The sequence below is a fragment of the Acromyrmex echinatior genome, chromosome 12 (assembly GCF_024713525.1).
Source record: "Acromyrmex echinatior isolate Ae372 chromosome 12, ASM2471352v2, whole genome shotgun sequence".
NCBI lineage: Eukaryota > Metazoa > Arthropoda > Insecta > Hymenoptera > Formicidae > Acromyrmex > Acromyrmex echinatior.
The window spans coordinates 12,862,922-12,880,560 of NC_141863.1; the positions used below are offsets into that span (position 1 = coordinate 12,862,922).

At 32.2% G+C, this 17,639-nt stretch overlaps 1 protein-coding gene across 6 annotated transcripts in view; it reads right to left on the reverse strand.

Annotated features, from left to right (window-relative positions):
* Positions 1 to 17,639, reverse strand: part of LOC105143172 (uncharacterized) — a 422,981-nt gene that overhangs the window by 55,407 nt on the left and 349,935 nt on the right. For all 6 annotated transcript variants that reach the window (XM_087411822.1, XM_087411820.1, XM_011051259.2 and 3 more), the window contains one exon: positions 9,970 to 10,103. In XM_087411822.1, coding sequence (XP_087267948.1) covers positions 9,970 to 10,103 — 134 coding nt within the window. The remainder of the gene's footprint in view (positions 1 to 9,969; positions 10,104 to 17,639) is intronic.

Below are 17,639 nucleotides of genomic sequence, written 5' to 3' on the forward strand. Positions count from 1 at the left end.
ATTCTACTATGTATTTATTGTGACGAAATTCGTCACAAATCTTCAGTCGACATCGACATTACAAAAACTACATATATATCAACTGCAATTTTATGTCTTTTATCAATAGTTTCAATTTTATTTAATTTTAATTACACATCGAGAAAAAAGTTTTTAATATTTTGTAACTATAATTACAGTAAGTGCGAAATTATGATTATTACTGCTGTAATGTGAGTAATGATAATTACATGTATAATCTTGTCGAACATATATATTATTGGCAATATATATATGTATATATTTGTTGACAGAACTATACATAGTAAGTAGATACATATAAATTAGGTATTATTACTATTGTACTATTGTACTATTGTACTATTGTACTATATATATAACAGTAATAATCATAATTATAATAATGAGATAAACTTCCGAAAACCTAAAGTCTTCGATTTTGCTATCGATTACACTACTGTATTTCGGTACGTTGATTACAAATATAATCATAAAAATTACCGATAAAGTCATTTTCAAACTCAAATTTGGAAAACCCGATTTTTTTTACATTTTTTCACATTTGACATTGAAAATGGCCTTATATCACCAATTTTCATATGGTCATATACATTATTAACATACCAAAATACAGTAATACAATAATCAAGTCGCCCGCCTTTAGGTAGAGGAAAAGAAGTATTATAGAACGAGAGAGTTGCTTTGCGTGAAAAGTCGTGTGCTCCTTGGCAGAGGAGAAAATAAGTGAGAGTCGACCACTTTTATTGTAATATTAAATGTGAAAAAATATAAAAAATATAGTTTAATATTCGACCTTAAAAATGACCTTGTCGGCAACTTTCATGATGATATTCGTAATCACTGCATCAAAATATTGTTGCCTACCAATCGATAAGAAAATCGAAGACTTCAGGTTTTCGAAAGTTAACATGTAAATAATTATAATTACAGATACCAACAATTTTTCTTTCAGTGGGTATTTAACTGAATGTGTTATTATTTATTCCGATAATTTATCGAAAAAATGCCAGCTAAATGCATTTTAAAATCGCCTGCCGACGTGAGAGAAATTCTAAGAAAATCCGAGAAGGCGAAGAGCGTACATATGCGCTACGGGAATAGTTCTCTCTTACCTTCCATTCTTCTCTCTTTCTCCTTCGTATGTACATATAGCTATTTAGGTTGCATTGTTTCTGTGGTTAATAGGATTCTCTGTAGCAACGCACTGAAAGGGCGAAAGGGCTTGGAAAATTCAATTTCGTGTCCGACCGCGTAAAAATAATACTGCGCTCTCACTCTTATGGGCCGCTCGTAAAAAGCCGCTTCTAGTACGAGGGCCGCATTTTTAATTTCCCGCGATCGCGACTAGATTCCACGTAGGGAACGTAGCGTGGGAACAAAAGATCACGTTTAATTGAGCGGTCAGTGTGCGCGTTTCGAGATGCTCAGAGCCCGGAATTTTAAGTATCGTCCGACCCTCTGAGCTCTGCGCTCTTATCGAGAAGTGCTTTCGGCGGACTACTATGGAGAAAACACTTAGGTCCTGATTTATATCGGCGATAGCAAAAAAGGGCAAAAAATTGTGCAGAGAGCTTGCCGATCTATAAAAGAACTTGCGTTCAGCATTTATCGCTATTTATAATTTTTAAGTAAGAATATTAAAATATATATTGGTTTTTCTGACTTATAAACGCAATTAAATACTGTAATAATATCACAAATTAAATTGACAAACAAATTTTAATAATTTGATGCTCCGGTATCATATTAAAAAGATGTTAATGTGCTGAAAAACTAAATAAATTTATTGCGAAAAAACTTTTTTACCTGTTATCTCGGCCGGGACTCGGCCTGGATCTCTTGTACATTCTAAGCCTTTAGACTATCGAGGCCTTAATATTCATCGAGTAATATGCTTCGCAATAATCGATATGTAAGAACAATAACGCATTTTTCAGGCAGCGTATACAAACAATAATGATTTATTAAAACTTCCAGCCGAGGTAATATTTTTCGCAATAAATTTATTTAGTTTTTTTTAGCACATTAACATCTTTTTTTAATATAATACTGAATTGGGCATCAAATTATTAAAATTTGCTTGTCAATTTAATTTAATTTGTAATATTGTTACAGTAATTAAATTATGTTTATAAGTCCGGAAAACTAATTCGGCGCGCAGTTCGAATGACTACAAATATGATATATATATATGTACATATATAGTACTCATATATACTGAATTTAAAGCATTGAAAATCCAGTTTTAATCGTTATAGGCTTTAATATTCTCACTTGTTGTGTATTCATATTACGGTCTTAATAAATCATTTATTATTTATAATTTTTAGTCAACGATATATCTTTCGTTACGTAGACAAATATTTTCTCGCAATGTACGTTAGATTCTAAAAGCATATTTAATTTAAGCGAATACCTGCAAATTATATTTAAAATTTGTAGTCCAATTATATGAGGCTATCAAATCTTAATTATTAAAAATTCAATGTTTGTAAAGTTTTATTTAATGATTATTTTATTTAAAAAAATATGATTCAAGATCATCTCTTATAAAAGATTATTAAATTGATCTAATACTGACTAATTTAATACTAGCCAATTTATTACTAAAAGACAGAAATTAATTATTTATTTGGAGTACTAGAAATATTAAACAATAGTGCTTTTAATCCCTAAAAGAAATAATTAATCACTTTCTTTAAGTAATGGTGAGTTAAATTTCTGTAAATGATTTCAAAGAAATTTTCTGACATTTAATTATATCACATTATATGTTAATTTCATGAATATTTATTTATTGTATTCTGCTTTAATAATATATCAGTATTAAATACAGGGTTGGCCATATTCAACGGAAAGATGTTTTTTTTTCCAATCATGGGAAACGTCGTTACTCGATCTAACATCTCTTTTCCTTACATCTTAAAATTCCTATGTTGACTTACAAAAATAACATTAATGTAAACAACAATTTTGAAATATTTGGCTATTAAAATTAAAATTAAAATTCGACGATGTTTAATGCTCACTGGGATCAAATCGAATGTAAGGACATGAGGAGTGACATAAGAGACACAAAAGAGAAGCGAGTAGACCGTGTCGCCGCGTGCAACGTGTGATTATTCATTCACGGGAGAGAGAACCATCATGCCGACATATCCGGCTGGTTATAATGCATCATGTCACGTTGCGCGCTGTAAAACAGGGATATCAATTTGCCATACACGCATCGTTCATGCGTATTGCGTGATGCGCCGTACCGGTGGATGAGCCATTTCTTTCCGGGAGCCGTGTTTATAGAACGAATAAAAGTTCACGTAATAATGTTATGTAGAGATTCGAAATTCTGTTATGCGATGATTCTACATTATTTCACATTAATCTTGCGTTAAATCTCGAAATTATATTCACTTTTATCATATTTTGAGGATTTTTATGTGTATAGTTGATTCTCTCTGTCCGTTCGTTAAAAAGTTGCCAATGCATTTCTTAAAAAGATTTTGCTACATTATCGGTTAACGATAATGTAGCAAAATGAAAACTTTGCTATTCATTCTCGGAAAATTTTTTAAATTTTCATGAACCAACAATTTTTTCGTGGATAGCATCTTTCAAAAATTTATTCAAAAAGTACATTTCAAATACATTTTAATCAAAATGAAAAAAATATTGTCAATTTTTATAAAACAAAAATGTAAAGTCATATTATATATAATATTATTAGATTTTTATTTTTATATTTAATTGCTAGAGAGTATTTTTTAAACGTATAAGAACTTCTAAAATATTGTGAAAAAAGATAAAAAATCTTAATTATATCAAAATTATGAAGAAGAAAATATCAACTTTTCATAAAAATGTTATTTTAAAATATGTAAAATTATATAAAATATTAATTTATGCAAGATTTACACATTTATACTATATCATAATTTAAAAGCAATACAGAATTACATGCAAATAAATTAAAGTAATTTCTTGAAAACAATCTCTTCGAATGGAAGTGTCATTGATATTTAAGTACATTATTTGTACGCAAGCCCGAACGACTTTAGTTGTTTTAGCAATATTCTATGTTGGAATTGGTTGGAATAGTCTGCGATTTCTATCGCTAGTCAAGTTGATAAGCTCGGCCAACGATCCACCAGTTTAATTTCTACAGCGTGTTATTGAAGTTAGGAAAAAAGAAGATTCCTCTTTTTTTTTGTTCGTTCATTGATCAACCGAGTCAAAGGACCGCGTTTGAAAGGCTTTCCTATCGAGTACTTGGCGAAACGAATCGTTGGTTTTGACAGAAATGTATACGAGGGACCTTCCTTCGTGATCAATGTGCGCCAATCTATCGAATTATTCGGTAAATAATCCCGTGTATATGGTCCCGATAATAAAGGAATCCATTTCTGCTCGCTAACAACATTTTTCCGAAAGGATTCGGTGAAATTGATCCTCGGATGCTTATCGAGAATAAAAGTATATTTCAAAAAATATATTTCTTTGAACAAAGCTATATGAGATATGAGGTCTTAATTCTTTTTTAGTAAATCAATGAAATATGCGTCCCGTAAAATATATACTCAAATCGTCCTTGTACTTCATTTAAGTAATCTTTAATTCTTTAATATCTATTTGTCCATTTCTAAAGTACAAATTTCTAATTTTTAAACTTGATGTTTGTAAAGTAATATTTTTAAATGTCTTTTCGGCAAATCCGGATTTCTTTTACTAATGCTTTTCTAAGCTAAACAAGTATACCTCTGACGTTAGTATCCCTAGAAGATAAAGTCCGGCCATTCAACGTAGTTGTTTTCATTGGTCAATCTTAAACTTTCTTAAAATGGCAGTACCATAAAAAAATAGTATACACACACATTCAAAGAACATATATTTCAAATTTACACATAACACACATTCATACTAAATTCACATAATATAATATACATATACACACATATTCACATCAGATTCACACATGTACAACCATTTTTGCGCCAAATTTTATATTAGGTAGTCTGTTTTTATTTTAAGACCATCTAAAGTATAAATAATGTCTTAAGATGCTAATACGGCTCTCTGATTGATTCATGACATCTTAAGACTGTACATAAGATGGTCTTAAATATAAGATCTGACTATGAATAGGCCTATCTGATATGCTAGAGTGGGTATAAAGAGAATGGCCAATGCATGTGCCTAATACTAATTGGCTCCGCCATTAAGTGTCCTTATTGTTCGTTAGAAAGAAGTTAACATTAAAGAAAGAAGAGATTAAGATGGAGGAATTGTGTCATATAGATACTCCAGATGTAGGACACCAAATGGCGACACTTCCGGCTAATTGGCGTCACTGTTTTTATACCCACTCTATGACGTGCGAAACATTAGTGCCATCTCTCGTTTGTTTCTTTATTTTATGGGATCAAGTATGAGAATAAATGCGCGCGCACGTATGCGTACAACTACAAATATCGTTTTTTAACTTATAGATTTTTTTCGTTTTAAATGTAGGTATATAATATTTAAAAATTTGCATATTTCTTTAAAAAAAATAGATGATAAAATAATTATCGTCACATATTAAGAACAGTTTTAAAAGAAACTCCGAGTGTACAAAGCAGAAAACCAAATTAAAATTTTTACCACAATAAAGATAAGATAAAAAAAGATAAATATATTTCATAAAAATTTTGAAAAATAATCCTTATACAATTGAAACACAGTATTTAAAAAACTTGATATTAATTATAAGCATGACACAAGCATGACAATAAAGTATTAAATAATAAATTTTTATTAAGATATATTTTGACATATACCTTTCATGTGATATTTGTTTCAATATTATTTATTTTAAATTCTATTTAATCAAACAATTTACTTTTTTCTTCTCTTTTATTTTCATGAACATTCAGGAAATTAGTAAAATTGTAGGATTTATCAGGATTTCATTCACTATTGAAACATTCGAAAACAATACAATCGATTTGCTCGATTTCTTAAAAATAAATTATAAAATGCACTCGGAATATTATTCATTTTTGAATTTTGTTGATACTCCCGGAGTTTCAGAAAGTGATCATTAAGCGGCACTGCCCGAGCTAATTGGCGCGCACGCGTATTAGTGTGTAATATTCTTTTTTATATTAATAAAGATAATACATTTACTTGATATCATTAGGTTTCTTAATATTTGTTTTATCAAAAAAAATTTGTTTTACAATATGTTTTATCATCATGTTTTATAAAAGTTATATAAGCAATCGAACTGGGTTGGATATGCCATAACCTAATGTGTCGTTCCTTATATTATTATAATATGGCGTGTAAAGCTTGTTCTACAATAGGGTTCTACAAGAGCCGTAAGAAATTACCTAATCATAATCTATTTTTTTTCATATTCAACCGTGATTGGCCAATTTTTTACAGTTTATGATTGTGACCCTATTGTAGAACAGGCCTAAGAGTTAAAACGTTTGCTTATTCCGACAAAATAATTGCTGATAAAAAATAGAAATTAGGGATGCATCGTAAATTTATCGAATATCGAATGTCATATTTCTTTTGGATATCCGATAGGGTGATTATCTGACCGGATATTGAATATTTCCCTCACATATTCGATCGGATATCTGATAAATAATTTCCAAAAAAGAGGTTAGGCAGAATAAAATTTTGCATTAATGATGCAAATTTTCAATATAAAATTTCAGCCGGATACATATAACCAGATATTAATGATATCCGGCTATTCGATCGGATAGTAAAAAAATACCGGGTAATACCGAATATTTCCCGGATATCCGATGCATCCCTGCGATAGAAATGTTTCTCTCTCTCTCTCTCTCTCTCTCTCTCTCTCTCTCAACATTTGCGAAATTGTTTCCAAAACATATGGCGGGAGCATATTTTAAAGAATTTTTAATAGTAAGAAATATTTTTGTTTATAAGAATCTCGTTAATTGACATTATCAAGAGCCTCTTTTTTATTCCGGATGCGCAATATCGCAACGATGTTTCATATTCACAATAATAAATCGAGACGACAGAGAGGACGACAAAGGCAGAGAGGTTACTATTTAGATAGCTCGCGATATGTCATGGACGAGAGCCAAATCGGTGATTTACCATTCGATCCGCCGGTTATTGCGTGGGAAACGCGCGGTCTCATTATTTATACGTTATACACCGATACTCTTATATTTATGTATCGCGCGCGATCCGCATACAGGAAATAAAGTGCCGTCTGCACGACCGTGAATGAAATAAGCAATTTTCGCGAAGCGAAAGCGGAGAGCTGCCGAAAGAACGGGAAGAAATCGATTTCGCGTGTTATATGACGGCCTCGAATTATTGGAGAAAATTTTATAAGATTGCAGTCGCGATTTCGTTTTCTGCTTGTGTTAAAGGGTCTAAAGTCATCTATATTACCGATTAAACTATATATTTTTTGTATAACAATTACTTTTTTCTTCTTTTACTTTCATATTCCAATCTTTACCGTAATGTCGAGAATTAAGATTGCCTGATCAGAATTATCCTTATTACGCCCATTAATGCGCCTACAATTCAAAAATCCTTCTTCAGGATTAAAATATACGTATTAATATATGTTTGTGGAATCTCTGCTGAGAACAACAAAAAATTTCGAAATTGAGATCTTCTTTACCATTCCTTAATTCAATATGGCGCTCCAGAACTGTCATATCTACTCTATATTAATAAAAGTAGCGCATCTCTTTAATCTGAGCCGAAATGACGACAACTTTCCTATTGGCTATTTCGATCGCTATTTTGAATTTAGTTGTCTGTAAGCTTGTAATGTTAATAAGCGCTTAGTATTATTGGTATAGGGTAATTCCGGTACATACGCCGCATCTATCAAAAACTTAATTTATTAAGTATTATTTACTATGTTTATATGAATTATATCAATAAAAATTTTGTACTGTCTACTACTATGAAAAAAATACAGACTACTATGAAAAAATTAGAAATGCGAAATATTTATTTTTCATATTAAAAAATAAATTTTTTAAAACCCTTGCATTTTTGCCGTATATCCAGAGATGGGGGAAGGGAGGATATACGACTCATAAAAAATTTACAAATAATGCATATAAATAAGTATAACAAATAATAATATAAATAAGATGTATAATGACAATCACTTATAAAATGTGTTTATAAATGTGTAAATCCCAGCACGGCGTATTTGTCGGAGTTACTCCATGGTATGGTTAGTAGGTCCAATATGGCGAACTTTTGCACTACTTTTATTAATATAGAGTTTTAGTCATGTCGTGACAACATTTGCTTCATATAAAAGCTATGCAATCTGTACTTACGAAATAGTGTAGTTCATAGACTAGTAATTTATACGAAGAAACAAAGTGGAGTACTTAAAATTGGATTTATAAGAAGAGACTCACATATGTATTTCACAGATTTTGATCAGCTTTCGCGTGGTTATTTTGGGCACTGAAAAATGATCCTTGTAAAACAGTAAATTGCATCTCTACGTATTTTTTGAGAAAATCGTGATTTTAGGTCACAACAGATCGCTTTCAAACCTTTTTCCTCTTTATTTAAACGAAATATTTGAAAATAAATAATTTAATATTTATTTAAAATTAAAAAACACATCTCCGGCGAACACGTATGTATAAGCATATAAATCCGAGTATAGAATCCATAACGCATTTGCGCCGACTCCTACTACTTTACGAGTAATAATTTACGAGCAACAGTTCGCGAGGTGTTTTAAAGCTTCGGTTGAAATAAAAAAATGTCAATTTTCTCAAAAATTATCAATTTTCGAACCTAATATATATATGTATAAATATATGTATATATATATATATATGTAAAAATTACTTATTTTTTTAAATGCTATTGATTTTTCCAGGTTTGAAAGCAATCCGTCATCATAATTTGAAATCACGATTTTTTCGAAAAATACGCAGAGATGCAATTTACTGCTTTATAAGGATCTTTTTTAGTGCCTCAGAATAACCATCAGCTGATCAAAATCCGTGAAATATATATATGAGTCTCTCTTTGTTAGACGTTTAATTAAATATTATTATACGAAAATTTATGCGTGAGATATTGATGTAGTAGTAGGTATGTAGTGATGTGTCAATAAAACTATTCATGCGTTTAATGCCCATTTTCATCAAAGAAGATTAACTTTAATCTCGGTTCCATTTACTCTTCGTCTTATTTTAGTTCTAAAGATTAGAAAAAGATGAAGAATAAGTTGAACCGAGATTAAAGATAATCTACGTTGGTGGAAATGGGCATAAGACAATTCCCATAAAAATTTCCGTTTTAAATTTATTATTGTCTTCTAGATAAAAAAATTCTCCTATTATATTATCGTATCTTTTACTTAAAGCTGATCTGAGGACATATTATATAATACAAAAAATTTCGCCGAAATATTTAAAAATTTAGCAAAATACAAATTTAAAAATAATTTGATCGTCAAAATAATTATATAAGACATTCAAACTTGTTATTAAGATGTCAAAACTTTTTACTGCGTTACTCATAGTGCAACAAAATTATTTGTATCTAGCTAAATTTTTAGATACTTTGGTAAAATTATTCTTTCCATATACAAACCGTAAATTTATAAAATTATAAAATATAAAATCACAAAAATATAAAATTATAAAATTATCAAATAATTTATAAAATTATTTAAATTTATAAAAAAATTATTAATAAAAAACTGGTGATTTCCTACTTTTAAATGGAAAAAATTTCAAAGCATTTTAAGAAGATGTAAATGTATAAGAAGAGGAAAGAATCGCAAATACATCGAAAATTTATTTCGAGGAAAATTTAAGAGAAGTGAGATTCTTAACTTTTTGTTTAACGATGTGTTCATCTGCGTCATATTCTCTTTTAAGAGAACAGTAACTCTGAAATTATGAAATCTCTCACCTGGCCAGCTCTTTCTGAAGATGATGGACTCTCGAGCGTGCTCTTTCAGCCTCAGCCGTAGCCTCGCGCACTCGAGCTTCGGCCTCCATTCGTTGCCGGCGTTCTCGTTCCACATCTCGTTGCGTGGCCTCCCTCTATAACAATTCGAACAATGACATTTATTAATGAAAGTTCTCTGGTAGACAGAAAAAAAAAGGAAGAGGAAGGGGTGATAATTAGACGCGACGGTGGAACGATGCAAAATTCAGCGTCGCGCGCCGCCCTCGAAAAATCAGCGTCGTTGCGATAGTCGTGAATAATGAAACGGCAATAATGACGTCGATACGAGCAATCGCGCATCGTGGAAAGGTATCGCCGGCGAGTGTGATTAATTAATAGCGGATTTAATAAAGTGTTCGCAGCGACGCGACAACGCCAGTTGCTATGTTATTCGTTGCTCGTTTCCCCGGCGGGAGGAGGGGGGGGGGGAGAGGGAAACGTTAATTGACTTGCAATTAATCAGCGCGCGATCGTCATAATTTATTCGTGGTAACGTGCAATGAGCGACACGATTAATAAATCACTGTCAAATCGTCCGTGCTTTTCATTCACCCGATTGGCAGAAGTGATCGAAATTTTCGGTTAACAATCAGCTGAATTTTTCGCCGTGATTGAAATCGACAGCGTAATTTTAATGAGTCAAATTTTATTGTAGTAAAACAAACCTTTTACAAATAACAAAATAAGAATAATCTTTTAACCTGGAACACTACTGGATGTACTGTTACTGATACGTGAATTTTTTGTTCGAAGAAATAGGCCACTCTTAATTAATGTAATACAGGGTTTTCATACATTTTTAATAACAAAATATTTATATTCTAAATTTTATAACATAATATAACTTAATTATTGAAAGAAATGAAGGTTCACTATTAAATTTAATCTTGAAATGATATGGAATATCTGTATATGTAGTCATCATATAATATTTAACAAATAATAACACAAACAATTAGAAATTGAAATCACTTATCACATTTCTCTATTATAATACTGACTAGGGAACCAAACTGTTATATAATGGATTGAATTTTCAAAAGCTTGTTACCATTGTATCCTATATATAAGTTTTTACCATAGCGGATTGGATCTCCTAACGGTCACTGAAGGCTTCAGCGCTCGATAATTCCATTCATTTGCACGTCAAATTTACGTACAATAGCGTTTTAGAATTAAGCAAGATTAAATATAACTTTACGTAGATGATAAAGCACATAGTTATTGTCCGAAGGCATATTTAAAATGATGAATAAATAAAAACAACATGTGTGCATTATCTAAAATAATCGAACCCTATATGGCTTAGTACCCAATGCTCTACTCGCTGTTTGTGCAGATAATTATACGTGAATTCGACAGACAGCACTAGTATAAAGTATAGGCTATTTGTTTGATTGGATTGGATCAGTTTATTGATTAGTTTATTCTGTTATTGTTAGTAAAGTAAAATGCAGAAGTCGTGATGTAATATTTCATAGATAAATATAATTGTTTTCTATATAACTATCGAGAGATGGTTATTAATAATTTCCATAGATTATTATAGATCTGTATTTATATTTTACAACGCGGCATTATATTTTCTTAACGTTTTGTTTATAATTAAAGAAAGGAGACTCTTTTGCAATGTAAAACCAATATAACCAATATACATACATATATCTATACATACGAGTATTAATAACGTAGCATACATCAATTTAACAGTTTTTTAGTATAACTTTTATTGTTCCAGATCATAAGTTTTAATTTACCTAAACATCGTGCTAAACATCATGGAAATAAGTAGATAAGTAGATAAATAAATAAGTAAATAGATCAATTGTTTGGAAATAGTTCTCTGTGTCTTCTTACATGTTAATAAACGTTACAATACGTTAATAAACTTATAATCTTATAAAAGTAATGTTGGATCATCTCATTTTCCATTTTTTTATGAAAAGGAGGGAAACATATTTAGGTTTTATATTAGGTACATATCCTAGAAAGAACACGAGATAACCATTTTGAATAATTTATTTAGATACCGATTTATCTGTTATTTGCAATGGCTCATTTGATAATTGCTTAAATAAGTAATACGACAATTTCTCGAGTAATTGCCCAAAATATTTACAAATAATGTTTTACATGTATGATTTAAATGCTACTTTTTCTTAAAATTTTCATTGCATCTATATATGCATGTAAATATTTGAAAATGTCTTATATATTTTTTAATGTTCAGAAATGTTTCCTCTTTTAAATTTATCAATTTCCAATGTTGAACTCAGTGAAAGATTAGAAAAAAAATTGAAAAATTTATGTAAACGATATAGGATCTAGTTACTTTAGATAGTGTCATTTGTTTTATCATTTGTAAAACATTTCGGGCAATTACTGGAGCAATTTCTACATTATTTATTTAAGCAACTAATTCGAATAACCATAAACAATTAATCGAATAGCTACTGTAAATAACGGAGAATCGTTATCCGAATAAATTATTCGAATAAGAATGGTAGTCCCATGCAATTCTAGAATAACACCAATTCTGGGTACTCCGTAATAAATCTGAACTTGGCGAAATTTACCGGAGGCAACGTCTGATCCTCACTGGCGAACCCGGAATTCTCGATGGTCGCGAGTGCGGACTGGGAAAAAATGCGCGAGACGACGACCGAAAAAGCTCGTTGATCTTCGGATCGTCGCGTCCGCATCGGGGCAGCGAGGTAGGAATTATTCATGAATTTAAATCGAAGCGCCGCACGCCACATTGATTACGCCCTTTCGGATCGCGGGCGAGAGTCCCGGGCGAGAGCCCGCCGCGTCACGTCGCTTTTCTGCCCACTCTCCAAGTGCCATCAATAATTGTGCCGGACCAATGTGCCGAAAGCAGTATTTCACACGATTTAACCCGCCGGTAACCGCGGCTATCTCGGGACCGGCCGTAAATTGTCGTTTGTCCCAGCCGGGAAGCACGAGAAGGACGAAGTTTCGGATGTGGTGCGAGATAATAATGCTCTCAGATTTGCAACGGTGGCGAACGGCTTTAGAAAAAAGACGAGTGATTAGATTTATGTAGATTTAGGTCGTCTTATTAAGAGAAAATTGTGTAAATTTTTGGTCAAGAAAAACAGGATGATAGTAAATAAAAATTTACTATTATCCTTTATTATATTTCTATCATCCGTTATTATATTAGGTGTTGGAATTAATTCGTAGCGTTTTTTAATGAAAGAATGTTATTTATTTCACATGAGCATTAAAAAATACATTAATGAAAGTACTTCTCATCACTTGTAAAACGCTACGAATTAATTCCAACACCTAATAGTTAAATGAACACTAATATTCTGACATGAAAAGTGTTTAAAATACGATTAAAAATGCTTAAATAAAAAGTAGCGATAAAAATAACAACCTTAGAAAATTTCTAATAATTTACCTATATTTTTTAGTAATTGACAACATCTGTAATATTACTTCTTTTGCTTTTGAATTAGAAGACTTACGATTGCCGCATTCAATTAAGCATGGAAATGTATATGAAAAAAATCTTGTTAAAACTAATAGCGTAATGTAATGTCTATGGTACTCTCACAATCAAAGAAAAACAGTGACAGCAATTGTATCTATAGATGCACACTGAGAAAAAAATTATTCATTTGATTAAATTAATTTAGTTTTTTCTTTTTTTGATGAAAAATGTATATATTTAAGTCAAATATATTATATTTGTTAAATACATATATACAATAAAAAAATTAAAACAACTAAATTAATTTAGTTAAATAAACAATTTTTCTCAGTGTAACAACTACAAGTCTTATATTATGTAGAATTAATGTGCATAAATAAATAATTTCATAGCTACAATAATTGTAAAATAGTTTATTCAACTATTCAAATAATTATATCTATAAAACTTTTATCACCTATATAGTTGTCACATTATGACTTTCCCTGAGTGTGCAATATCTATTTATAATACAATATCCATAATGTCACAATATATACTCTTAGTGTGCATACTTTCATATTCACAGGAAGATCGCCGATTTATCTCAGCCGCATTTACAATCGAATTCGTAAAAATTCTGCCAACGTCGACGGATATTGTCATGATCAAGCGGAAGTTCGCCAAAGAAAGGACCCGGGAATGAATTCGAGGATGTGGGGTCCAAAGGGGAGATATCGAGGAATACAATCTGGTAAAAGCCGGGTTGACCGCTACTCGCGCGCGCGTGCGAAGGGTTTAAGGAATAGCCAGAGCGGATTTATGGCAGCCTTAAATCCTAACGAACGGTCTTTTCCACCCCCGATGGATCTCCCCGCGACTTGCTTTCCTTCGAGAAAGCTGTATTTGCGTGGTTACTTTCATTTGAAACGCGATTTTCAGCCGTTCTGAGAAATTCGTGAAAATTTTACAGTTCGAATCACGACATCTTTCAAATTCAATGCAAAGTCGTGATTTTTACCGAAGTGTACCTTTCCTACTATTCAAAATCAAGGAAACAGAAGGACATTTCTACACTTGTGGAACGATTAAAATAGGTAAAAATTATGTTCTTCCTTGAAATAAATATAGTTACGCGTGTTAGATAAAAAAAATAAAAATTAAAAAAATTTCATAAAAAAGAAGTCCGTATAGATCCTTTATACTTCACGGAAAAAATGATGTTGCTAAATTATCTATAAATTTAGCTAGATTTGATGAAAGTAGTGTTGAAAGTTTTGTTTAAGTAATTTACTGTCTAAATAGTTATGTAGAACGCTTAAACGTTGATGACAATGCTGCAATAAGTTTTAACATCCTGATAATCAGTTTAAGCGTCTTACGTAACTATTGATGAACAAGATTATTTTCACATCCGTATCTGGCTAAATTTTTAGATACTTCAGCAAAATCGATGCGTGTATTAAAGCTCCTGAATAATCGCTGCAGCCATATTGAATCGTGACGTTATAAGATACGAGAAATTACATGTTGAAGTTTCTTGCATACTATTTGAAAGTAAAGAGAATTCCGGTAAAACAAAATAATGAATCACTTTAAAACACTTGTAAAAATGAAAGAATAAAAAATGGAAGCTATTCTTCCTCCTGACAGTTAGTAAATAATCAAAAGATATGTGAAGTATGTTTACTTAATGTGCATGCGTTATAGTCTATTTTCACTCTACGTGTCTTTCATAACTATTTACATTTTTGTAAGTGTTTTAAAGTGATCTTATTATTTTGTTTTATCCAACTTCTCTCTCTCTCTCTCTCTCCCCCCATTTACAAATGGCATGCAAGAAACTTCATTGTGTCATTTCTTGTTTTTGACGTCATGATCCAATGTGACCGTAGGAACTCAGGAACCTTCAATTTAGGAAATTATTTTACCCCGTTGTAACACTATAAGTACATTTTTTACTGAAATTTAATTCAGATTGAGAGATTTTGTAATACGACTTTATTGCTTCACGTGCTCATGTCACGACATTGTAAGGCAACGAACCTCTCGGACACGCCGAAAATACCGAATCGAGTTGAACGCGAGAAAACTGATACGATCTTCAAAGGCACCCCACAGAAAAGCGTACACGCGTTCGGATAATCCCCCTACAGCAAGGACGTGCACGTGTGCAACGCAGCTTCATTCGGAGCACGTGCAGCGGGAGGATGCGCGAAGAGGTCGCCTAATCAACGCGCTCCCGCTGACGGGAGTTGCATTATCGAAACCGGCAAATAATTAATGAGACGACAATATCCGAGGACCATCGGTCGCGGAAAGCGTACCTTAATAATGCATGACGAGCGAAATCCACGGCCTGTAACTCGTCGATCGAACGCCTGCCCGACGCGACGGTTTTCAGGCGAACACGTGATGAGCGAAGTGCGAGAAGAGGAGGAGAATACAGGGGACGGTTGTAGGATGAGGATAACTGGCGGCTGCGTTCCTGTCGAGAGAGGGAGGAAAGCACCTTTCGCTTCTCCGTCGGATTGATAGCTGGGTCACGTGCCTGCGATCCCCGATACACTCTCCGCGAGCACGACGGAGGAGTCGTGATAAATCTTTCAGGCCGACTTCGCTTTCGCACCTCTGAGAATCGTATGGCTCTTTGGCCGCGAGAAGTTACAACGAAATAACAGAAGGGCGGATTGCGAGACGGAGAGCGGGCTGTAGTACAATAATACAGACATCCTCTTGATTTGCACGTTCACGGGAGTAGCTGTGTAGTACAATCGTTATTCCGTAACGCGGTTTCATCGCAGAATTTCTCTGTTTGCTGTGGACATTAAAAATGTTTCACAAACGGAGTATACTGTGCGTCTTTCTATTGATTTTGTCGCGTTGAAAGTAATGAGGTCGAGGATAATGGTTAAATAATTTCTCTATCGAGACTACGAAGTATCTCGTGTATAAGTTATACAAATGTTTCAAATGTATATACGAGATAAGTGACTTTTTATCATCAAATAGAAATTGCAATTCGCGATACAGCGTTTTCTTTCATGAAATGCAATATTCGAATTATACGGAATACAATCGCATGTTCAGGGGGATATTGAGGTTTCTGACGAATAATAAAAAATTTATTTAAACGCGATGTAGCATCGTTGTGACTTAGGCGTATTAGCTTCATTGATAGCGAGAACCTGTCGGATGCAGTATCATCGCAGCCGTCAATGAATAATAAAACTGCAGTTATCAATGCACGTATATATGCACTGTTAAAGTATCGTCAATGCATTGTATTTCGCAATATAGTGCGCTATGACTCGATCGTTGCATGTCAATAAAGCGCTCGAAAAACTTCGCTCGCTATATACGGATTCGTTGACATACATACGGATATTTATTGCGAAGTTGATACTAAAAGTATACATGAAAGCCTACTTCCACATAGTTTCAAAAATAGTTTCAAAAATAGTTTCAAAAATGAATTCCTGGGACTTTTTTTTATTTTTTAATAATTTTATATTTATTTTATATCTAATTGTTATTCTAATAAAATAAAAAAAATTACAAATATTATTATGTTACGTTGGATGACAGTGACTATTTGAAATCCGCTTTTATGGCGAAAAACTACATCTGAATTGCGGATTTGCGCCTGTAGGCGATCAACGAAATCGCAAAGGTCACGAACGCGAGCGAAAGTACGCGCGAGTGCGTGAATGCTTCATTCATCGGCAACGAAAGAACCCCGTGAATGGCAGGCTCTCACGAGCGCAGATATCTACGGACAGATACCTGCGAGCGTTTTTAATGACCCGTGAATTTTCTCGTTTGCCTTTTTTCTCATTCACATGTTTATCACAGTGCCGTTCATTCAGTCTACGATGCCAACCATCGCTTTATTCTTATAAACCACTATTGTTTGTTCCTGTTTAAATGATACCGTTTAATTAGCTTGATATCGATATAAATGTTTGTCTTAAATATCGATAATAATTAGTTATATATTATTCCGTAAAAATTATATCACATATGTCACATTAGCATTTAATAAATTTTTTAAAGAATCGATTCTTTAAAAAGTTTATTAAATCTGTTTAGCGCGTGTATTATTTTGAATTTTTTTATAAAACTATTCAGATTTATCTCTTTAATTCTCAGAAAGAAATAAAACACAAAAAGAAGATATACTATATTT